This window comes from Marmota monax, unplaced genomic scaffold (assembly GCF_021218885.2).
Source record: "Marmota monax isolate L192 unplaced genomic scaffold, Marmota_monax_Labrador192_F-V1.1 WCK01_AAM20220418_F8-fsc00013, whole genome shotgun sequence".
NCBI lineage: Eukaryota > Metazoa > Chordata > Mammalia > Rodentia > Sciuridae > Marmota > Marmota monax.
The window spans coordinates 23,558,706-23,584,706 of record NW_026692202.1 but is presented as its reverse complement, the minus strand read 5'-3'; the positions used below and the strand labels follow the sequence as shown (position 1 = coordinate 23,584,706).

The following is a 26,001-nucleotide window of genomic DNA, read 5'->3' as shown; positions in this document are numbered from 1 at the left end:
TAGAGGGCAGATAAAGAATCTGAACAGTTTTCACTCACAGATGCAGTGTGTTTGATAAAATCTATTTAGAGTGAATCATAGGTGTAGCAAAGTTTTTGTTAGAATCTGTGTGATAATGCGTGGTTCAGTGCTCATATGCTAGGCATCAAAGGAGACAAATGTAATAAATGATGAGGAGATGTGGAGAGGAATAGGGAAAAAGTGGATGGGAGACAGGGAAGGAGGATACAGTTCATGCTAGAGATCACTCAGCCTTCCTTATCTATTAGGGCAGCATTACCAAGATTCCATTACACATCACAGACATGTGCCTTTGTAAACAGGTCTTCTCACAGTAAACCAAAAAAACTGTTACCTTCAGGGCCTTACCAACTGATTTCAGATTCATATTTCTGAATATAAGAGCAAACTAGCCAATATTTTTACAATGAAGCATTATTGAAAACTAAAGAAAAATATGATAGTTTCTAAGGAACATGGCTATTAAGACAAGTAATTGATTACTCTACGCCAGGCTAAAAGTGTACCTACTAGAAGCTAAATTATACTGTCTTATTTGATTTTACCATTACCTTATGAGGGAGTACTATTACTGTTATCCCTCTTTCACCAATAAAGAAACCAGCTTAGAGAGGTAAGGGGATTTTCCCATGTGTGTACTCTTAGTGGCAGAACTAAAACTCAAAACCAGGCACTTTGAATCTAGAACCTATGTGCTTAGCCACTAATTCTGCCACTTTAGTCAGAAATAACTAAATAGTCTAATTATTACATGGGCACAGAAATATTTTAATATGCCTCACTTTTATAATGTAAGGATTAAAAGCAAATCTGCCATATCCTAAAGAATTGCCATACCTGTTGATATCCTTGAAGAAGTGTCTCTTGTTCTTGTATTTCTTTTTGGATTTGCTTCAATTTTTCTCCAGTGACAGGATCAGTTATGTCTCCAAAATGTAACCATCTTTGTTTTCTGTTTGTTTCTTCAAAGCCACTTAACTTTGAGAAAATGCAGAAATTGTTTTATTTGGGAAGGGAAATGATGCAGCGAGAAGTTAAGAAGAATAATAGAAAACACCAAGTGCTTAGACCTAAACTGTTGTAGAATACTGACCACTCTGGAATGTAATATAACTATAGTTAAATCATCAGTGATGTTTTGTGCTGATGTCTCTGGTAAGTGAAGGATCAGAAATGTTAGAGAAATTCTCAGAATCGAGAACTTCCATATACCTTCTTGAAACTTAAGATTTCTCTGAGGGTCACAATGAACTAACAGATTTGTTTTAAAAAGGACTGCTAACAGAAGAAAGTCAATTAAAATTTAGACCCCTCCCTGCTGTGGTTCAATTTACACTCTTGTAAGGAAGTACACTCTGGCACCATTTCCATATCTTCTATAGCAAACACAACAATTTAACAGAGCCCAAATCAAGGATGATAGTGTGTTTAGCAAGGAGTACAGGGTTTTTCTTTTTTAATAAATAAAAATAAAACAATGTGTTAGTACCTTGGCTTGAAGAATATAATTTTCTTGATTCAATTTGAGTATCTCTTTTTCTTGCTCTCTTTTTTGTTCTTCCAACTTACTTTCTAGTTCTTTTTCTTTTTCTGAGAATGTGACTTTAATTTGCTCAATTAGGGCCTGTGCTCCCCTCCATTTCTCCTCTGCTTCCTGAACTCTTTTAAACATGAATGATTCTTTCTCCTTGTTTTCACCACAGTATCCTGAAGAATCCTTTTAAGGAAAAACATTACTTCATTATAATGGTTTTACATACAAAATTCAAACACTGGTACTTGTAAAAAAAAAAAAAAACAAAGACACAAAGAATAAAAATAACAGTACTAATAATGCTCTGTTACATAGAATAGCATCAAGAGGGCTTAGAATATCAGTCTTGAAGGAAAAGAAATTTCACATTAATATTGTTATTTTTATATATTAGCACATTAATCATATATAATGGATTCAATGTGGTATTTCCATATATGTATATAGCATGCACTAATACACATTGTTATTTATTTATTTAATTTCCCTTGTGCATACTTATTTGATCCCTCATTTGTATAAATGCTTATTATACTGTAATTAGTCGTTTTTTAATTGATTTTTTAAAATACACAACAGCAGAATGCATTACAATTCTTATGAAAAATTATGCTGTATATGTTTAATATCTTTGTATATAAAGTATGTTCACGCCAATTCATGTCTTTATACATGTACTTTTTTGCATTACAATTCTTACTACACATATATACCACAATTTTTCATATCTTTGTTTGTATATAAAGTATGACACCCAATTCATGTCTTCATACATGTACTTTGGATAATGATGTCCATCACATTCCCCCCATCCTTGCTAATCCCCTGCCCCCTCCTTTTCCCTCCCACCCCTCTTCCCTATCTAGAATTCAATTTAGTTTTGAAATGATTTTAGAATGAAAAAGTTATAAATTCAATGTGAAATTTAATACCTACAGTCTGAAGCTGAACATAAGAATCAGCTGCTGTATGATCTTCAGACTTGCAATCTTCATTTTTGGGAGTCAGTTTATTCAAATTTGCAGGCTTGATAAGTTTTGTTCCAGATAAGATATCTAAATATTGCAAACAATGGATGAAAATGCCACAAATGTAAAGTTGATGTGCATTCAGCAATTATGTAACAATAAATATGAAAACAGTAGAAACACTAAGATAAATGGAGAATCTCCAAACAGGCTGATGAACAACAGGGCAACACAGCTGTGTTCACTGATAATTGTGCTCAAAAGAACTGACACCCTTAATAAACATTCTTCTCAATGTGACACAGATGGCTAAATGGCCCAGAACATATCACATAGCAAATGGAGCTAAATAAATGTGAGGAGACTGAACTGGGATAACTTCATGCTTTATTACTTTTAAATAAGTTATTCTTTTAAATATGTACAATAAGGAGTAATAATTTCTAAATGATGAATCCAAGAGCATAAAACACCTGATAACATTAAGAATTTTAGTTCAAATTAATTGTGCCTTTTAGAAACAATATATAACAAGATATTACATTATCAATAAAACAAACTACATGGAGGACTTTACAACAGTTAACCTAAATCTGATTTTAAAAAGTTAATAACACTGCTATAATATCATAGTAACATATCAAATCAGAAAAAGTGATTAATGTATATTCTGATTCAATATTTGCCTTCAAGTTAACTTATGAAAGCCTAAAGAGCAGAAATAATTCTAAGGCCAATATATCACTCAGCTAATAATTAACAACATTTAGGGGAAATACTTAGACAGGATCTTAAAGCCCATATTCAAGTATTACAGATCCTGAACACTCAATAAACATTATCTGATTGCCTTAGAGGTAAATGAAAAACTCAGAATTTATAAGAATTTCTTCAAGATGCTAATATTTTAAATGTACAGCTTACTTTTTCATTAAATTATTATACATGTGCTTCATATCAGACCAGGTAGCTATGAAGAGGTTGTTGTGTTCACACCTGTAGTCTGCCAGTCTTTTTACATCAAAGGGACAACCTGGATGCCATTAATATTGGAGGTTTGAAAATGAATCAGAGGGCTTGGAAGTCAAATAGGGATGTTCCCAGTGAGATGTGGCTATGAAAATATCTCATTTTAGTAAATAAAAAAATGTGAGTTTAGAACAGCAGGTATACTGTAATTTAGATAGACAAGGTAGGTAGGTGGGTTAGGTGGGTTAACTACATCAATATCTATATTCAGTGGCTGAGAAGCTCACCTTTGATTGACTGATTTACTAGAAACTGAACCCAGGGGCACTACTAAGCTGTATTCCCAGACATTATTATTATTATTTTTTTTTTTAAGTTCTAGGTGGACACAATATCTTTATGTGGTGTTCAGGATCGAACCGAGTTCCTCACGCATGCCAGGTGAGTGCGCTACCACTTGAGCCACATCTCCAACCCTTCTTAATTTTGAGACAAGATTTTGCTAAGTTCCTGAGGCTATCCTTAAACGTTCAATCCTCCTGCCTCAGCCTCCCGAGTTGCTGGGATCACAGGCATGTGCCACCATGCCGTGCTTCTTACAGATTTAAGTATAAATAAGTCTAATATACCATTTAAAGAGAATGTGTAAAGTGTGATATCTTTAATTCTTATAAAATGTTTTGTCCATTTATCCATGTCTACCTGTCCCCTTCCTTCCATTTGCTCATTCACACTTCTTTTACGATATCAGAGTGAGAAGTCTGGAATCACATTCACCTGGCATGACACCAGTGTTTCTGAGAAATTCTAAATTATTGCTTCTTCCTTTTTACTTTCTTACACTTTTGAATTTTAAATGGGAAAGTTTTCCTTTCATGAAAATAAAAATTAATCTAAAAATAAAGACACAGGAGTTAAGAGTCAAAGAAATACAGAATAAAAAGAGAAACAACCATATGGCAGTTACTGCTAGTTGCTGATCTCTTCTTCCTTCCTATTAATAGAGACCAGTTTTAGTCCTAGGCAGTAGTGTGTTCAGTTAAACATATATGACTCCTTAAACTCTATGCAACTGAGGGTGGCCACAAGATCAAAGTTCTGGCCAATAGATGGGAGCAGAAGTTTCCTACGTGGGGCTTTCAGGAAAGTGATTATTTTCCCAATTAAGAAGCTGACAATTTGACTGCCATCTATTTTTTCATTCTACTTCATGGACAGGGCCTGAAGGCTAAACTACCATTTTGTGAGAATGAAGACAGGTTCTATACTATGGATTTTCTAATAGGAAAAAAAGGATCTGGTTTCCTATACAGCTGTACTAGCTCTGAACTGCCTATCTCTGTACTCTCTGTTACATGAAAATGAGAACCCTTTTATTTGGTTAAGCCCCATTAATTAGGCTTCTTTTTCATTTTAAATGATGTTGATTCCAACTGCAATTTCTATCTTTTGGAATATTAATCTCTGAGTCTGCTTCCTGGAGAACTCACCTGTGACAACAACTATTCCAAAAGAATAAAACTTCTGTGTAAAATTAACCAAGTGCTGTAGGCAATTCTTCAATAAACTATAATTATTTTAAAAAGTACTTTTTCTCATTAAAAATATTTAAGTATAATACCAGTCACGGTCCACCATTATACTTAATGTATTTATTTTTATTTTGGTATGCACTGTAAAACTTTGAAATATGGAAAAATAAGTTCATTACTTAACTTTACTCATAAAGTATTGTTGCATTCATCTATCATTCCCCTTGTTTCTTTTCCACTCACTGTGATATTACTTCTGTCTTAGGGATGTCAATATAGTAATTGGTGATCCTTTCAGTGCCTTAGCTTTTTATTTCTTCAACTTCTGTCCAATCAGTACTCACTCCCATTGATATAGTCCAAGTCTCTGTATCACCTTTAAGACAACCACTTCCTAATCTGTCTTAGCAGTCTATTGGGCAATTACTTTATCTTTTTTGCTCCTACAACATCCAATTCCTCTTTCCCATCTTCACTTCATCTACTGACATTTTCTATTTCTCAGAGAAAACTGGAGCAATCAGAAGAAAACATCTACATTCTCTTAACCACACAGATCCACTTACCAGCATATATTCTCCCTCCCTGTCTGCTTCCACAGTTCCCAGAAGGTAGGAACTACACAGGTTCCTATCTAATGCCAATCCTTTCACATGCACCATTAGAATTCTTCTACTCAAGGATACTGCCCTGGCAATTATTCCCTCTCTCTACTACCTCTCTACAATTCTTTCCTTTCTACTTTATCTTTCTTAATAGGATACAAACATACTATCATTTCTCCCATTAAGAACAAAGCAAAGCAAAACAAAAAACATCTCTTGATCACACCTCCCAAATCACCTACTCTCCCATTTTTTGGACTGCCTTTTATAGCAACTTTCCTCCGGGGTGCTCTTTGACTTGAAGCATTAACTCTACTCTCCCTATTCCCTCCTACTGCTATTCAATTTATCTTTCATAGTAACCTCCCCACTGAAACTGCTCTTCTACTGTACTGAGGACCAGCTCCTTACTAAAATCAAAGACCAATTCTGAGTCCTCACCTTTCTTTACCTGTTGGCAGCAAATGACAGAGAAGAAGCCTTCTTATCTTAATACACTTTCTTCACTTGGTTTTCAGGATTTTCCATGTTGTCAGGTCTCCAACCCCACAGTCTCCTTTGCAGGTTCTTACTCTTCTTCCTGATCTATTAAGTTTAGCATGCCTATGCCTCTGGCCTTGGTTTGCTTTTTTCTTTTTAGTTATCTCTGGTATTCTCACAGTGAGTTTCTTGACTTAAAAAACCATCTCTATTATTTTTTTTGACAACTCCCAAATAATACCTACAGTCCATACTTCACTCGTGAACTCCAGACTTTTATATCTACTTCCTTATCTCTGCTTGCATGTCAAATATACATCTCAAAATTTATCATTTCAAAAGCCAAAACTCCTGGTCTTTTTTTGGCCACAAATCTACTTTACTATAGCTTTCCTCATTCCAGATAGTAACTCCATTATACCAGTTGCTTGGGCCTAAAACTTTAACAACCCAAAAGTAGTTCTTCAGATTACTGGCTCTGCCTTCTAAGTATATCCTTATCTATCACCGTCACTGCCACTAACCTGGGTAAAGTCCTGTAATTTCCTGTACATCACATCTTCCAGAAAAGCAATGTAGATCTTTAACAGTATTTCTCCCATAAGAAACAAGGAAAGTAAAATAATATACCATAGGCACAGAATTCTATTTTGAAAAGAATACACTATTACCTTTTTTCCTAGCTTGACTTGAGGTGGAAATGGATCTCAAATTCTTGCCTCTCCCAATGTCCTTTGAAGTTTTCTTTTCAAAGGTAGAAAACATCTTGAGTGGTGAACTGGGTTTGCCACAGCCTGAGCTCCTAACGGATGCATATAATCCACTCTGGGGTTTTCTTTTAAGCAAAGGAGGTGCACTTCTGGCCTTCTTGTATGGCACTTGTTTACCAGTTACAGTCCCTTCTCCAGAACTGAACTGAGATCTAAAAGTCTGTATACAATGAACACAAACTCTTTAGTGTCTAAATAAACTTCAATTACTGTTGTTAATGAACACTTAACAGATGGCAAAATAATAGTAATTATCAAATAATATAGTTTGCAAAAAGCAAATTAGTAAAGTTCTCTAAAATTCATCAGAATTTAAGCATTTAAAGCATATGTTCAAAGTTAGTATTAAAATGAAGTAATGCAAATAAATAAAACGGATTAGCTTGCCTGAAAGCAAGACACGATTACCAAGATGAAAATAGAAGAACATATTTTGAAATGACATTTGAAAACTTATTTTTCTTTTGTCTAGACTTTCTTAGATGCTTTAAAAATTGTATTAATACCCTCTCTTATTCCAAAAAGAATGAGATGATATATAATACACAATTCAAAATTATAAATAGAATACATGTAGAATATCTGGACCATGAAAATTATAAAGCAGAAAAGATAAAAAAAGAGACAAATGAACAGTGAGGTGTAAGTTCCTTTAACTCCTGTAAAATGCCAACTTAGATATCTAAGTGCAAACTATGGAAAAGACTGAACAATAAGCACTATACTGATGAATAAACTTTATTTTCTTAAACTATTCAAATTCTGGACTATATGTACTAACAAGATACAAAAGTATAAAGAATAGCTAAGAAAGCTAATATTATAATTATAATGGTTTTTTGAATTGGGGAAATGGCAGGTGGTGGTAATAAATATCACCCTCACTCAGAATTTTCTGTGGGGGTTAGTATGTAATCAACCCCACTAGCTTATACTTATTTTTAGTATTTATATGCTTTACATAACTTCATTTTTTAAAAAATATTTATTTTTTAGTTGTACACAATATGTTTATTTGTTTTTATGTGGTGCTGAGGATCGAACCCAGGGCTTTGCATGTGCTAGGCGAGTGCTCTACCACTGAGCCACAACCCCAGCACATAACTTCATTTTTCAATACAGCAAATCAGTTTAGATTATAAGCACTTACTTTGTTCGTTTTGTCATCCCGAGGTAATAATGAAGTATCAACAGATATTTTTTTCTTCAAAATATCAAGGTACATTTTATCAATGTGTTCTTCCATAGCAGTTACCACTGGACAGCTATTTTTCATACTTTCATTTGTTATCTTTTGTAAAATCACGTTCTCATTTTTGTCAAAGTATCGGTTCACGTGTCTTGGGTCTTGAGACATAATATTTGCATTCATCTTAAGGGGTAAAGAGCTAACATATTCTGCTTCTTTACTATCAGTCACTTTCTTAGAACTATAAACAAAAACAGGATACAGAGAATAAACTCCATGTAACACAATTCCTCAAATATTAGTTATACACACAGAGATATACACACTATAAGTTGCTGACTATCCAAATTAAGTTACAAATGTTAAATATATTATTTACAATTCTGGTTAACATAGGATACTCATATAGTATCACATAACTGTTTTTAATTTCAGATCATTTTCATGCAGCAGAACAGAGTACTATGCAGTATAATATATAAGTGACTGAGACCTACTTTAAAGAAAGGCCACATCAAACAAGACTGAGATTGTGCTTTTGCTTAAGAAAAACATAATATAAGTTTAAAAATGAACTTTTTGTAATGAACCTTTTGTCCATAGTTTTTTATTAAGTCAGCATGCATTTGAAGCAGAAAAAACATTTACACATTTCTGGAAGAAACTAAAGAGGTAAGTATAATTTATGCCAAGAAGACAGTATAAACACTAAGAAGCATAAAATGTAATCATAATATGGAAATTTTTAAAGCAGAACAGAAAAATCACTAGATTTTAAAACCATTTCTGTATTTTAAACTACTTAAATGAAACAATTCAAATGGAAATGTACTAAATTTGGTTAAATACCAGAAAACTATGGGGACTCCAAAAAGTGAGAATTGTTTTTCTCAAATTATTTAATCATAATCATAGTCAATTAAGTCATTTAATTTTATAATTAATGAAATAAGATTCAAGAAAAGTTTAAGAGGCTACCAATTTCCCAAATATGGACTGGCTTCCTAGTAATTGCTAAACTTAAGTAGTTGAAATCATCAGAATATGTAATAGTGCTTTCCTTCTTCACAGCAGCAGAACCTAATCAAGATTGTTTTCCATTCTTGTTGGGTATTAAGTAAATAATACTTCCTTGCTACTTTTCATCTAGATGGTGCCTGTCACTAGTTCTTGCCTTTGGAAATGTAAATGCTAGGATGATAAGAGATCAATGCAGTGGCTTAGTGGTCAGGTTGTGGGTGGGAGGAAACTGATAGCAGAGTCTGAAGATCTGTTTTACAGTACAAAACACGTGCTAAACTGTCACCTACAACAGCTTATAAAGAAGAGCTTCTTTACCTACTAAACCTGGAGTACTAAGATAAATGGCTGGATAGAACAGATTTTACTCCTGTCTACAACTGGCTGCTTTCACTTAATAAGATATATAAAAAAAACAGATGAGCTCCACATAGACTGGTCTGGTTTATAAGGAACAATATAAGGGAATAGACAAGAGTCTAGAAACTTGGGGCCCACTGGATTCACTCTGTCTGTCTGGACCCATAGAATAAAACTCAGCGTTGATAAATGGTATAAGAAATGAGGTTTTATGAGACATCTCAGTCAAAAAGAATTCATCAGTCTCTTGGCAATGAAGATATCCATTTCACATTTAAGGTTCTATTTCCCAAAATATCCTAAGAGCTGCAAATAAACTGAGAGCAAAACCAAACAAACAAAAAAGAGTTTCAAGGAACCCTAGATGTAAAGCAGATTTAAAACCTTTGTCTAGCAAAGAACTTTAAGTGCAATTACTGGCATATGGATCTAACTGGAATCAAACAGATCAGAAGGTTACTAAAAACTTTCTGAAATCACACAATCCTATTTGAAACAAAACAAAAATGCAAAATGTCAGCCACTGGGAGCACTAAAACTACCTATAGGCAGGAAATGGATTGAGAAAGCAGTGTAGCCCCCAGGATGGGCACCCGGTCCTCACAAAACCTACTTTGGTTGGGGCCAATGGTAATAACATACAAGTTGAATCCTCCAAAGATGGGAACCAGGGGCTATACAGAACAATATCTTGCAGACTAGAATAACTTAATCAAGGAAAATCTCCATCCCCAAAGTGGGGGGTCTTTACAAAGTCATTCCAGTGTTTTCAAAGTTGCAACATTGGTTGCTGTGTTTTCCTCATACTTTCCTTTTCTGAATAGGAGTATTTGCTGTAGTTTCATCATTATATACTAAAAGGAAGCATATAACTTGCCTTTTTACTTCATCCATTGGTGGACAAGGTGGAGCCACACCCAAACCTGATGGAGAGGACTGCGCTTCATCAGGAAATCCTGGTCCTTCAAATGGAGGCAGTCCTGAGTGGTACTTTGGGCTATCTGCTTTAGGGAGAAGATGAGTGTGTCTATGTGTGAAAAAGAGTGAAATGGAAATTTCATTATTAGAAGGGTATATTCTGACAGAGATAATTACAAAACTAATTTGCTTTTCTTTCTAGGCACATAAGCAAACCACATTTCTCAAACCTCTTGGAATGGTTAGCTAGTTAGATGTGTTCATTTTTACCAAGAGAATGTGAGCTGACATACTATGGCCCTTCTGTGTTGAGGCCATTAGAAGAAAATCATTCTCCTTCCCTATAAGCTTGCTGGGTGATGCCCAGCAAGATGACAGAAACAGCCTGAGTCATGAAATGACTGTGTGGAGCTGAGCCCTACCCTCAACCCCACTAACACACCTCCAAACAATAATACTCAGTGAGCAGTCTCCCCTTTAAAAATACTACCTAGCACTAAAGATAAGTGGAAGAATACTATATTTAGCAAGAATTTTAGTGTAAACTTCACTGTATTATTTCCTCCCAATAGGCCAAATGTGGAAATAATGACAAGAAATCACTTCCATGTACATTTACATGATGAGAAGTAGTGCAGGAAGGGCTCAGATGTGTCTGTTGAACACAAAGGAGCAAGCAAGTGACTAGATGAAAGTCTCACAGAAATATTTCATAAAGATCAAAGATATGACAACACAAATGGTTAAAGATTGCCTGTGTTCTCTGGTTACAATCATTTGAGCTTGGGTAATTTATTTATTTTAGCCTTCAAACTCAGTTTTCTTGTCTGTCAAACAGGAATAATAATGGACTATGCCCATGGGGTTGCCTGAAGGGTTAAATAATGTATGTAAAGAACTTTGCATTGTACCTGTGCATGGTAAGCATGAGAAATGTGAGCTGTTGTGACCACCATCTGGTTCTTATGAGAGTTCCACCACTAGGTTTGGCTTAATTCAGGTTCATGATTTGAATGATGAGAATAAAGAAGCTTGTCTTATATATTATGAGGATCATGTGACATGGGATGTCACACTGTAAATGCGACATAAAATGCAAAGGTTACTGTAAAGTGCTATTCTGTGTTGAAGAATCACATTGGGTTGCACACTTTTCTGTTAAACTGTACTTGGCAGTAAAGCATTTTTATGAAGTCCTTTTCTCCTATTATCACAGAACTCACCCTGTGAGATTATGGCCAGTCTATGACTAAGTCAAAACTTACTGGTTTATAAAGAAGCAAACCACAATAAAATTTACTTTCCCCAAACTGTGAATAAACTCCTTCTATTCTATTTAAAGTTGAAGAGATTGTATTTTTCAGTGAGGAGCTTTAGTACTAATTAATGGTAGGAACTTTCTTAGTAGCAAATTTTTTTAGCACTAGAAGAATTTTGATAATTAGCGGAATGAGAATAAATACAAAGAGAGCATGCAGACGCTTATAGGTAGATACACATGAGTAATTTAGACATTAATAATTCACTAGGAAGGAGTAAGTGGAAAAAAAACGATTGCATAAGTTTCCAATGACAAAGCAGTACACAAATAAGCAACTAAAAACTCAATGAACCAATCAATTCACCTGTGCAATACATTCCAAAAAACTCATACCTGACAGGTTGTAAATCAAGACCAGTGATCCCAAAAGAATCTATTCTGATAGGTTTCATTAGCTCCTCTACTGTGGGCAGATCTAAGAGGGGAAAAAGTTAAAGGAGAAACCAAAAATTGAAAGGCAATTACTTAATTTTCATTTTCTCTAATGGACATAGTTAACAAAATGCACAATAAACCCAGCTTCCCACCATAATGTGTTTGTACCAGGAAAGTCTCCTTTGATATTTATCAAATATCAAAATCAAATACATATTTCTAATGTCAATATCAGGTTTATATTTACATGTTTGCTAAGTATGTATTTAGTTGAGATCTTAAAAATCTTTAATATAGGTACATTAAAAGTAAAAAATGTCAACTAAGTTTTAATTTGGTCAAAGCATATTAGAAGAGGAACTGAAATTTTATTCTGTTTGATTCTTTTTAGTTAAAGCAATGATTCTGGATTTCATCTGAATAAATCCTTCAAGTTCAGAAACAGAAACAATCACTTAGACAAATTATTATTTAAATTAAACTACACTGGAAAATATTTAGAGAGGGTTTCAAAGAGTTGAAACTTATATCCATCCATCCATCCACCCACCCATCAGCTTTTACCAGATTCAGTAGTAGAGATGTTTTTTGAAGACTCTTCATTTTCTTGAGGATGATCTTTCACTAAGTTCTTGATATTTTCTACTGTATTACTCTCAGTTCTTTGTTCTTCTGCATCTTCCAAAGAATGAGCTATATGACAATAAGCATGATGTAGGGCTTCAGTGTCACTATTGCTCTGTCCATAAGACAGGCCTATTGAAATAAATATAAGTTCCTAGGTATAATTACATCATCAACACATGAGAAATATAAAACACTATTACCCTTTCTCAATCCAATTAGGAATAGTGAACAAGGCTGTAGGACAATAGCAACACTATAAAAGCACAGCAAAGTAGAAACCTACATAATCCATGACTATAGCCTATCAATATAAAAATCACAACAGGCTCAATAACTGTATTTTAGCAATTTGAGACCTGTCTGACAAGGTGACTGTAAAGTCTGACCTCACTAGTTACTGCCCTCTCTTCCCGTTATCCTTAAGCAACCTCTTTGCATTGTTTAAAACTGGATAAAAATTTCCCAAACTGACACATTCCTTTGAAGGATTCTACCTTTCCCTTACTGCTACCATTCTCTCTCTCTCTCTCTCTCTCTCTCTCTCTCTCTCTCTCTCCTGTTCCAAACCATCTTGTAGTATGCAGTTTTTTCAATTACAATTTATCCTTCTCACTGTGCAATCCACTATTTATTCCAACAACTTGCTAAAGCTAATGTAATACAAAGTAATTTCTTAATGGCCCAATCCATCCATCTTTAGTACTTTTCAAACCTGTGAAACACCTGCCATTGTCCTTTTCCTACTGATTTGTTTCTTCTTCCTTTCTTTGCCTTGGTCTGCCTACAAAGCTGAGGGCTGCTTCTCCATTTCTTAAATTCAGTGGCTTATCCTGGGAAGTGGGGTGTCTATCTTTAGCCCTCTTTTTTAACCTTCTATTTTTTTTTAAGATGACCAATTCCATTGAGTCCCTTAAATTTTTAACTATTACTCATATACTCATGTCTCCCCAATCTAGGTCTTTTGTCCTTATCTCTTTTCTAAATAAATTCTTTAAGACCTCTAGATTATCAGATAAGTACATCACATCTAACATCAAATAAATAACATCAGATAAATTTATTATATCCCTCTCCCTCACCAAAACTTGTTCTACTGTATTTCCTATTTTAGCTAATGAGATTATTATTTACTCAGTTACCCCAAATAGAAACCTTAATGTCACTGTTAACTCTTCCTTCTATTAACCTTCTCTTCCTACCAGCTGACAAATAGATTCTATAAGGAATAATTTGAAGAAACGAATCACAATAATGTCAGATATTAGAGTGTTTTCTTAATCATTTTTAAAATTTTCATTCCTAGCAGAAATTTCAAAATTAGAGAATAAGTCATAGAAGAGGGGAAAAAAGTGAAAGAAATAGGGTGACCAGTCTTTTCTTCTCTTGATATTCATAGTTAATTGTTTAAAAATTTATACGTGTGTGTATGTATATATATAGCTTCACACATACAGCTTTTCTTTTTTATATACTTTAAACTGTATAGTGCACACCCCCGAAGGGCTATTTTCAACTCTAAAAGTAAGAAACAGTTGAGTGCTATTTTCAACTCTAAAAGTAAGAAATAGTTGAGTGCCACATATGAGCGTATAAGAATACCTTATGGTGAAATGTCTTTCTAGCTAATGCTTCAGGTCACCAGGGATATTTGGAATACAGTTCGAACAGAATTAATAAGAGTTAAGGGGCAGAGATTTTCTAAGAGGACATGAGGACAAAGATCTTTCCTGAACCGAACTTTCCCTCTAAACCACCAGTCACACTTAGAGTAGCACTACTGAAAGAATTTTTATGAAAAAAAAAAAAAAAAAAGAATACAAGCAAAATTTTCTGTCCTTTACAAATATATTAGTTCACTTAAATATCTGCAGAATATTCATAAAAGAAATGACTCTGATGATGAATGTTTGCACCCAATTTAATGGGAATAAGGTGTCAGAGGAGCCTCCAGGCTTTAAAGCAACAAAAGATCAAACATGCAGAAAAATAAATGACCTGAAAGTTAGGAGAAGGAGGATAAAGACAACAAACAAAAACAGCAGGGAAAGGTACTTTTTCCTAACCTGAGTCCTTTATCAATCATATTAAAATTAATTCCATGAACATGAAAATTAACTTTTCTTCAGGCATTTTAGGAAAAAAAAAAGTGAGAGGGGGGAGGCTTACTTATATACCTATTAAAAAAGAGAAAACTATGTAATTATTTTATACATATTACAAGTAAAAAGCTTCCTATATTTTTCAAATTTAGAAAATTGAGAAGTGTCAAATCCTGTTTTTCAGAGGAAAGGGCCTAGTTTCATGGAGCAATAGTATCATTCTGTGACACTATCCAGTCATGCAGCCATAGCACAAAATGGTACTTGCCTGGGAGACAAATGAAAGTAAGGGAAAGGTTACATCTGGCTTGATGCTAAGAAAATCTCATTTTTATATTTGATAATGTCTTAATACAAAAAGCAGAGAATTTCACAAATGATATCACTTATAATAAGAGATAATCTTTGACAATATTTTAATCAAACCATCTACTTATTATTAAGAGAAACATGGTAAACAAAACAACCATCAAAATTATCAGTCTTAATACCAAGTTCAGATGCTCATTTGAAGACTTCGGACATAATTTTGAAATACACTAAATTTAATAGTTCGCAGCCCCAAAGTGCTTATACTATATCCTTCAGGTTCTTTATTATAGCAGAGGATGATAATCTTAGCAATGTACTGCACATTATCTCTATTGACAATTATAAAACCTCATCTTAAAGAAGAAACAGGCTTAGGGTAATTAATTGTCTCGTGTCACACAGCTGGTAAGTGGCAAAGCTAGGACTATGAATCCATGTCTAAATGATAGAAAATTCATGCTCTACTATCTTCTAGTAATTGACTAATCAAAATATTTCAGTCAAGAACATTTAAGAAACAAAACTTAAGAACTACAGCTTTTTACACATTGGGCCATCTTAGAATTTTTGTGTTTAGCAATACACTTCTCATTTTCGAGTTTTTCTTAACAACCCACAATAGCAGTTTTCCTACTGTTATAAAAATAATCACAGTTTTTCAGGGAAAATCTTGGGCTCCACAGATGTTTGGTTAGCATCACACACAAAATTATGCTTTGGAACTTAAAAATCATAATAAAACCTGATCTTCCTACTCATGTAATTTCCAAAACAGTGGTATTTCGAAGACATAATATTTTTGATAACTTTTGCCTTCTCTTGTTTTTATGCATATCTTAAAATTTCTCTGGCTATCCTCCACATATATGAGCTTCTTATAATTACTTCTGATTAGAAAAGTTGTAGTTTTGCATTGTTTCATTAAAATAATTCCTGTCTGCTTACTGAATACTGTGCAAGTCGACTATCATCACATCTATGTGGCATATTTATTCAAATAAATAGTAGCAGGGCTGAGGGGCATGGGCTCTGCACACACTTTCATTATGGTAGAAGAGTCAGCTGGTCAACAAGTGAGTAACATCCTTGATGGAAAAATTCTGTCTCATACAAAGATCTAATTTTTTGATTTTTATATCTATATTTGAAGATGAAAGAAGGTTCAACAAATCCAGACAGTGATGACTTTTGGAAGTACAGTAACTAGAAATAAGAGATTTGACAGGACATTGTGGTCTGGGTCTTCTTTTGTTTTCTGGTCTGGTTGCTGATTACATGAGTGTGTTTAGTATTTAAAAATTCATTAAGTTACACTATTATGATACATGAACTTTTCTACAGGTATACTATACTTCAGTAATAAAAACAAAAAAATAAAATAAAAATGAAATGCAAGCTGATGTTTAGAGTTTGTGATTCAGTCACTGTTCTTTTATCCAAGTGTCTGAATAAGTTTAGTTCACTAATAAATATCCTGAAAGACTGCAAAGCAAGCTGATTAAAAAGTTCCCATTTGCAACTATTCATGTGGTAAACCAAGAATATTTTTTACTATACAACAAAAACAACATATACACACAGTGGAAGACTGACAGTGTTGTGAGAATACAACAAAATTTTCAAAAGACCATTTTATTGTTTTCACTAATTTTATAGGTAAATGTTACCAATGTATCCTCATATTCTTATATTGAGAGAGAAAATAGCATTTTGCCTATATAGAGAGTTCTATATGAAATTTCAACCAGAGATAAGGGTTTCATTGCTTGAAAATGTTTGAGAAAGCATTGTCTCAAAGATCTTTTGAGACCAAAGCTTTAAGAAAGACTAGTTAGTTGTATCCTAGGATTTTGGGATGTAACCTAGTTTTTTACTAAAGAAAGGAAACTTTGGAAAAGCATAGTAAGGCAACGATCCCATTTCTTCTACACATGACAAATTAAACTGAATAGTTTGGAAAGGCACAGCAAATTAATTAATATTCACCTACACTTTGCTTCAACAGCATCATTCTTATAAGTAATTATTTAACCATGCTCAACTTGATCCATCAGCATTAAGGGTCACCATTAGCAAGTTCTGATTAAATTGTTAAATACCATAGAAAAATTTAATTAGAAAAAAGACTTAAAATTTTGTCAATATGGTTATTTTACATGTTTCCCTAGGAATGAAACCAGTTAGTCATAAAGTATTCCATATTTAGAGAATAGACAACTTTTCCCTTTTACCTGTTCCTGTCATTTCATTTTCAGTCTTTTCTGGTAGGGCCTCTGGCTTAGTTGTTGCTTTATCTTGTTCATCAAGGTTTACCTCTTCAATAGAGTCTAATGAATCAAGCAGCACAACTGGAAGAATATAAAAGAAAAAAATATAAGGAACGTAGAAATGTGTGTGGTTCCTTTGATCTAATAAAATTAATCATGTGCATAAAACAAAATAAAATGCATAAAAATAGATGTTTATACATAAATGGTATATAATTTTTTGGGGGGTAGGGGGTAACCAGGGACTGTACTCAGGGTTACTCAGCTGCTCAGCCACATTCCAGCCCTATTTTGTATTTTATTTAGAGACAAAGTCTCACTGAGTTGCTTAGTGTCTTGTTGTTGCCGAGACTGGCTTTGAACTCTTGATCCTCCTGTCTCAGCCTCCTGAGCCACTGGGATTATAGGCATGCACCATAACACCTTTCTAAATGGTATATCATTTTATATGTATGTGTGTATAAATATATATGCACAAAAAAGTAGGCTAACATTTGCATACATATTTATGATTATATACAGGTCTGATGTGTATTTATAAGTGGAAGGCAAAGGGCCTGAGAAAAATAAAAGGAAACATTCTTAAATGTAACACTTGATTTAAGATACGCTCATGATTAAGAAAAGTTATGAACTTTAATTCCTTAGAGATATTTAAAAACAAAAGAGTGATTTTTCAGAATTATTTCGATAGAATTTTGAACACACTAATTTTTGGCCAACTAAAACACATGAGTATACATAATATTTACCATTAGCCAGCATACCGGTTTTCTCTTCTTCCTAATTTAAAGGATAAAAATAATTATATAGTTCGTGAAATCAAAAGTAGATAAAACAACTTCAATGCAAACAGTTACAAATTTGAAAACCAGTGCTTTACTCCACTGTGAGAAGAACAGAGACCACTTTTTAGGTTCCCGTCACCACTCTCATTCACTGATAATTTTCCAAGCCTAAGGGACTATAGTTCTGAAAGAACTTCTAAAAATCTCTTTCAAACCTTGCCAATTACTAAATCTAATTTAGTCCTTAAAAAGCCTTGCTTAAAATATCTAGGTATCATGTGCTCATTTACTTTATTCAAAAATCTGTTTTTTTGAACATTAAGATAATAGAGTTACTTCAAACAACAGCCTGCAATTATAACATTACCATTTTTCCCTTATCATTCAAAATTATAATCAAATATAACATACACTCCGTGTTTCATCTGTTTTAAAAGACAAAACTTTTAGAAATCCAGGCCACCAAATGGAAAGGCAGATGAAGTTCTTCAATATTACAAGTTCCTTAGAGTATGTTTTCTAATTAGTATCATCTTATTGCCCACCGGATTAGGCAGTGGGTATGGTCCTCTCATTAACAGCAGTGCTTTAATTTCTTCCTGTTTTGACTCCTAAGCAGACAGCTCTCTCTAAGCCCTCCATACTTAGGTTGACATTTTATGTAGGTAGATTTTCTTGATACATTGTACTACTACTGTGCCTTCTACTGACTTACTAATTTTTTATAAAATATTATAATGGCCATATTTCAAATAAAAATCCATTAAATTGGTCAAGGCCATATCAATCTTTGTGTTATTTCTAAGCTTATTTTTTCCCCTCAGAGTGAGTGACATAAGTTACTCAAGGATAAATTATCAAGTAAACTTGAAGATAGGAGTATTTATGGATACCCCAAATTATTTTTCTCTTCAAGAGAGTCTATGGTTTTGTACATGTTCAAATCATCTAGTTGTAACATACAGTTCCAAAAGAGACTGCATCCAGAATAAGAAGAATAACAATTAGCAATTATCCTACTAGTTAGCTCACTAACTTTTCAAAGATAAATTCTATTCAGTTGGCAATAGCCCTGAATAAATCTTGAAGAACTGAGAAATGAGAGGATTAGAGTATGGTACTGCTTAATGTGAATGAAATAATATACTTCCTTAACAAAGTAAAGTTTCAGATACTAATGTTACCAATAACATATACTGAGAAATGGTATTTATTATACTTCACAAGGAAAAGACCTACCAAAGAGAAGTGTAATTTCAGATACAAGTTTAAAAATAAGTTTTACATTTTAATTGTTTCAATTTCTAAAGCTTGATTTGAGGAAATAATCTGGCAAAAAAAACAACTCATAAATTCACTGATACTTTGATTTTGTTCTTTAGATTTTACATTAAATTGATATTCTGAGTTAAGAAAATGTTTGAGTCTCAAAAGACAAATAAGTTTACAATATTGAACAAGACTATGAAGAACCCCCCATATGGCAATAGTCATCCAAGTTGATAAAAGAAGTAGCAAAACTGTCAAATATATAATCAATGTATACCTGTTTGGGTACATTTATTTTTTCTGATTTGAGATTTTCCTTGGAATGAGTCTCTTCATCTTTAGAAATCAAAGGTACACCTATATCCTCTGCATCTTCAAAATCATCCGTGTAATTTTCTGAAGGAAATAATTTTAAAAAGTACAAGAATCACACTGTCAAAAAAGTCAAATTCTGGGGAAAGATTGTTGATTTCCAAAGGCAGAAGTCTGCATGAGAACAATTTATTTGTTTACATAAAGTATGTTTAAAGAATATGTTTTGCAAAGATTTGATAAGAGTTCAATTTATAAGACTATCTTAGGTTTACTTCATTTTTTTGTACTTTCAAATAGTTCTAAGCTTTAAATTTTTAAGCTTTTATATTATTACCCAGTTAAAAATTTATAGAGCTGTCTAAAAAATTTTAATTATCATTTTAAATAGAACTTTCAATTTTGTTTCTTCAAAACTTAAATCTCCAGTTGATTACTTATAAAAGGCAGCACTTTTGTGAAATCTTGACACTCTTACAAAGGTTGGATTTTTCTTATTTTGATCTCAGCAGGTATCCCTGCCTGTAATCCTTTAATATACTTTCGAAAGATCTCTGACCTGTCCCTTAGGTCAATACTGACCCTATATGATCTTTGGTGTTTCCCAATCACAGGCACTTCTTGGCTAAAGACTCAATGTCTCAGTGGTTCTGCAGCAGAAGCAAAGGTGTCTCCATTAGCCTATTTATGGAGAAGATGGTGCATACTTGGCCAGGATCTCTTCACTGATTTTTCAAGTTGTTTATAGCTCTTAAATCCAAAGGATTAATTACGACTTGTGGGTTGAAGGGGAGCACCCCTTTCAGAGTGGTACCATTTTGAAAATGAATGCCATCTTAGTTGTTAAAAAAAAAAAAAAAAGTACATTACATCACAGTGAGGAACAGGATGGCCTCATAGGAAAAAGACTGCATGGGTCCTATGCTGTTGCTTCTGGAATAGTTTTTACTCTTCTCTTACATGCAGAGGACAATGCAGATGCAATTAATAGAAATATGTCTATTTTATATCATAAAAAATGAGTTTGAGAGAGAAGGAAGATGGCAAGCCAGAGGGAGGCAGCCTTCTGGGTTACTTCGTAATCCAGATCTACTTCGTAATTCCGATCTCACTAATCGGAATACTGCATCTCAGAGTGTTACAGGAACCTTATGCAGCTGCTTTCGTGCAGAAATCACCAGCACTGTGAACCTGCGCAGGACTCCTGGCTCCCAACACCCAACCCCTCAAAGTTCTAGCCAATGCAGAGCTTGAGAGCGCCTTAGCAGAATCACCTATCAGCACATTTGCAGAACCCCCACTTCACTCTGCTCCCACGCAGGACACTCAGCTGCTACCTACCCCCAGCACAAAGCTATCACCCGGCTGCCCCAACCCCACCCAAACACCAGCTGGCCAGGTACCAGTTTTCCAACTTCCCCCTCTTCCTAGTGGTGGAAACCCAATAGTAGTTGCCCAACACAAAACAACTCTCAGTTGTACGCAGTACAACCAGGATGCTGCCCACGGGAGCCCCGGTGTGGGAGTTCCTGCAATTGGGAACTGCTATAGGAGAGGGAGATGGGGCTAAAGTTTGGAGCCTAACAGACCAGGAACTGGGAAATCTCCAAGAAAGATAGGGAGATAGTACCAGGTGCTCAAGTCATATAAGTGGTCCCAAAAAGAGACCTTTGAGGTGCAGTCTCCCTGCAGGGACTGGCAAGTGCCAGTCACTGCTTCCAGGCACCCTGCACTAGGACCAGCCATCCCACCCCGGTTACCTCCACCATCCTGAGGGCAGAGACACCAGCTTACAACAGACAACCCACCTATTGGATGAGAAGAGAAGCAGGGACAATAGGGATCTCTAAAACTAGCAACAATCCTGGTTTTTTCCTTCGAGCATTTTTTTTTTTTCACTTGTTTCTTATACCTCTCTATCCTACCACTCTCACATTCCCAACATACGTAAAAACAAGAACTTTGCATGAAATAGGATTTTGAGATCTGGAACATCTGAATAATATAATATAAAGGTGTTGTATATGCCCTTTTTCCTTTTTTCTTCTTTCATTTTTCTTTTCCTCTCCAATTTTTACTATTTTAACATCCTTTTTTTTTCTAAATACATATGTGTGTTTGTTTTATGTACTCTACTGCCTTACTGTGTACTTGCCTACCTTAAATTACTTTGTCTATTCTCTTGCAACTAACCCTCTTCATTAGATTTCTCTTTCACCCTTCCTAAGATATATTAATTCTATATCCTCACATCCTGCCTCCTCAGCATATCGTCCTATGCCCCACTCCCAGGTCATTGTCCACCATCATAAACTGTAAACCCTTTTACAAAACTACTTATTATAGATAATGATCAAATCCAACATTTCTGTACACTGAGACCAAACTCTAAACATCTTAATAGCAACAAATTGTTCACAGATGGTATATTGTTGATATTAGGTTCTGTTAACATTGTCCTTCCACACAAAGGAGAGGTGTTAGAACCCTACAAGAGCACTACAAACATGTAGGGTAAAAACAATAACACCCAGGACCCACAGAGCTAGAAGGGAAGACACACAAGCAACATGCAAAGACAAAGGAAGAAAGTGCCTCAAACAAATCAACACACCACATTATTAGAATCCTTGGCAGCCACAGCAGAATGATAGAGAAGGAGTTCAGGATATACATGATTAAAATGTTCTGTGAACTCAAGGAAGATGTAAGAGAGCAAATACAGGCAGTGAAAGATCATTTCAACAAGGAGCTACATAAACAAATACAGGAAGCAAAATATCACCTCAACAGGGAAATAGAGGTTCTAAACACACACACACCCACACACACACACACACATATCAGAAATCCTTGAAATGAAAAACAATAAATCAAATTAAAAGCTCAAATGAAAGCATCACCAAGAGTAGACCACTTGGAAGACAAGACATCAGACAATGAAGACAAAATATATAATCTTGAAAAGAACGTAGACCACACAGTGATAATGGTAAGAAATCATTCAAGAAATATGGGACAGCATAAAAAGGCCAAATTTAAGAGTTACTGGGATAGAAGAGGGCACAGAGGTCAAGACAAAAGGAATAAACAATCTATTCAATGAAATAATATCAGAAAACTTTCCAAACATGAATCATGAACTGGAAATCCAAATTCAAAATGCCTACAGGACACTGAATGTACAAAATCACAACAGATCCACACCAAGGCACACTATAATAATAATGCCCAACATACAAAATAAGGAGATAATTTTAAAAGCCATGAGAGAAAGGAATCAGATTACATATAGAGGAAAACCCATTAAGATAACTGCAGATTTTTCAATACAGACCCTGAAAGCTAGAAGATCCTGGAACGACATATATCAAGCTCTGAAAGAAAATGGATGCCAACCAAGAATCTTGTATCAAGGAAAATTAAGCTTTAGATTTGATGATGAAATAAAAACCTTCCCTGATAAACAAAAGTTAAAAGAATTTATACCTAAAAATTGGCACTACAAAACATCCTTGGAAAAATATTCTGTGAAGAGGAAACGAAAAACAATGAAAATCAGCTGAGGGAGGTAGAACCCTAAAGAAAAAGCTAATCAAAGAAGAAAATCAAGTGAAGTTAAATAACAAAAATAAACAAATATTGGATTGAAATTAGAAATCAATGACAGAAAATAAAAATTTCTCCAATACCTGGAGATTAAACAATATGCTACTGAATGAGCATGAGTTGCAGAAGACATCAAGGAGGAGATTAAAAAATTCTTAGAGGTCAATGAGAACATAGACACAACATATCAAAATCTCTGGAACACTTGAAAGCAGTATTAAGAGGAAAGTTCATTGCATGGAGTTCAATCCTTAAAAGAAGAAAAAGTCAACAAATAAATGACCTAACATTACATCTCAAAGCCCTAGAAAAAGAAAAACAAATCAACACCAAAAACATTAGAAGGCAGGAAATAATTAAAATTAGAGCTGAAATCAATGAAATCAAAAGAAACAATTGAAAAAATGACAAAATAAAAAGTTGGTTCTTTGAAAAACAACTGACAGACCCTTAGTTATGCTAATGAAGAGAAGGAGAGAGAAAACTCAAATTACCAGCATACATGACGAAAAAGGTAACATCACAACAGACACTACAGAAATACAGAGGATAATTAGAAATTATTTTGAAAACTATACTCCAATAAAATAGAAGATACTGAAGGCATCGACAAATTTCTTAAGTCATCCGATTTGCCCAAATTGAATCAGGATGATATACACAATTTACACAGACCGATATCAAGTGATGAAATAGAAGACACCATCAGAAGCCTACTAACCAAGAAAAGCCCAGGACCAGATGGATACACAGCCGAGTTCTATAAGACCTTTAAAGAAGAACTAATACCAATAGTCCTCAATTTATTTCAGGAAATAGAAAAAGAGGGAGCTCTTCCAAACTCATTCTATGTGGCCAATATCACCCTGATTCCAAAACCAGACAAAGACACATCAAAGACAGAAAACTTCAGATCAATATCTCTAATAAACACAGATGTAAAAATTCTCAAAAAATTCTGGCAAATCGAATACAAAAACATATCAAAAAGATCATGCACCACGATCAAGTGGGATTCACCCCAGGGATGCAAGATGGTTCAACATATGGAAATCAATAAATGTAATTCATCGTATCAGTAGACTCAAAGATCAGAATCATATGATAATCTCAACAGATGCAGAAAAAGCATTTGACAAAATACAGCACCCCTTCATGTTCAAAACTCTAGATAAACTAGGAATAAGAAGAACATATCTCAACATCGTAAAGGCTATCTACACTAAGCCCCTGGCCAACATTATTCTAAATGGAGAAAAATTGAAGGCATTCCCTCTAAAAACTGGAACAAGACAGGGATGCCCTCTTACACCACTTCTATTTAACATAGTTCTTAAAACACTGGCCAGAGCAATTAGACAAAAGAAATTAAAGGGATATGTATAGGAAAAGAAGAAATTAAGTTAGCACTATTTGCTGATGATATGATTCTATACCTATAAGACCCAAAAAGCTCTACCAGAAAACTTCTAGAACTAGTAAATAAATTCAGCAAAGTAGCAGGATATAAAATCAACACACATAAATCAAAGGCATTTCTGTATGTCAGTGACAAATCATCTGAAAGGGAAACAAGGAAAACTAATCCATTACAATAGCCTCAAAACAAATAAAATACTTGGGAATCGACTTAACAAAAGAGGGAAAAGATACATATAATGAAAACTACAGAACCCTACAGAAAGAAATCAAAGAAGACCTTAGAAGATGGAAAGATCCACCTTGCTCTTGGATAGGCAGAATTAATATTATCAAAATGACCATACTTCCAAAAGCACTATATTCTCGTAAAGAAATCCCAATGACATTCCTCATAGAAATAAAAAAAAAAAAGCAATCATGAAATTCATCTGGAAAAAATAAGAGACCCAGAACAGCTAAAGCAATCCTTAGCAGGAAGAGTGAAGCAGGCAGCATCACTATACCAGATCTTAAACTATACTACAGAACAAGAGTAACAAAAACAGCAAGGTATTGGCACCAAACAGACTGGTAGACTAATGGTACAGAATAGAGGACACAAAGACTAACCCACATAATTACAGTTATCTTATATTAGACAAAGGTGTCAAAAACACGCATTGGAGAAAAGATAGCATCTTCAACAAATGATGCTGGGAAAACTGGAAATCCATATGCAACAAAATGAAATTAAACCCCTATCTCTTACCATGCACAAAACTCAACTCAAAGTGGATCAAAGACCTAGGAATTAAACCAGAAACTCTGCATTAAACAGAAGAAAAAGTAGGCCCTAATCTTCATCCTGTGGGATTAGCCCCAAATTCCTTAATAAGACTCCTATAGTACAAAAAATAAAAGCAAGAATCAATATATATGGGATGGGCTCAAACTAAAAAGTTTCTTCTCAGCAGAAGAAACAATCAGTGAAGTGAGTAGAGAGCTTACATCTTGGAAGCAAATCTTCACCCCTCACACATCAGATAGAGCACAATCTCTAGGGTATATAAAGAAGTCAAAAAGCTAAGCACCAAGAAAACAAATAACCCAATCAATAAATGGGCCAAGGACATGAAAAGACACTTCTCAGAAGAGGATATACAATCAATCAACAAATATATGAAAAAATGTTCATCATCGCTAACAATCAGAGAAATGCAAATCAAATGCTACTCTAAGATTTCATCTCACTCCT

General features: G+C 34.2%; 1 protein-coding gene across 2 annotated transcripts in view; it reads right to left on the bottom strand.

The window, feature by feature from the left end:
• Cep162 (centrosomal protein 162) overlaps positions 1–26,001 on the bottom strand; it is an 89,569-nt gene that overhangs the window by 45,305 nt on the left and 18,263 nt on the right. Inside the window, exons 7-17 of one of the 2 annotated variants that reach the window (XM_046431970.2) lie at positions 19,702–19,820; positions 18,120–18,150; positions 17,332–17,448; positions 12,627–12,755; positions 12,021–12,102; positions 10,326–10,475; positions 8,030–8,309; positions 6,781–7,039; positions 2,492–2,610; positions 1,511–1,738; positions 859–999 (exon numbers count right to left, since the gene is read on the bottom strand). In XM_046431970.2, the coding sequence (XP_046287926.1) occupies positions 859–999; positions 1,511–1,738; positions 2,492–2,610; positions 6,781–7,039; positions 8,030–8,309; positions 10,326–10,475; positions 12,021–12,102; positions 12,627–12,755; positions 17,332–17,448; positions 18,120–18,150; positions 19,702–19,820 (1,655 nt within the window). Of the gene's footprint in view, positions 1–858; positions 1,000–1,510; positions 1,739–2,491; positions 2,611–6,780; positions 7,040–8,029; positions 8,310–10,325; positions 10,476–12,020; positions 12,103–12,626; positions 12,819–17,331; positions 17,449–18,119; positions 18,151–19,701; positions 19,821–26,001 lie in introns of both variants that reach the window. The other variant, XM_046431969.2, reaches the window with a different exon arrangement.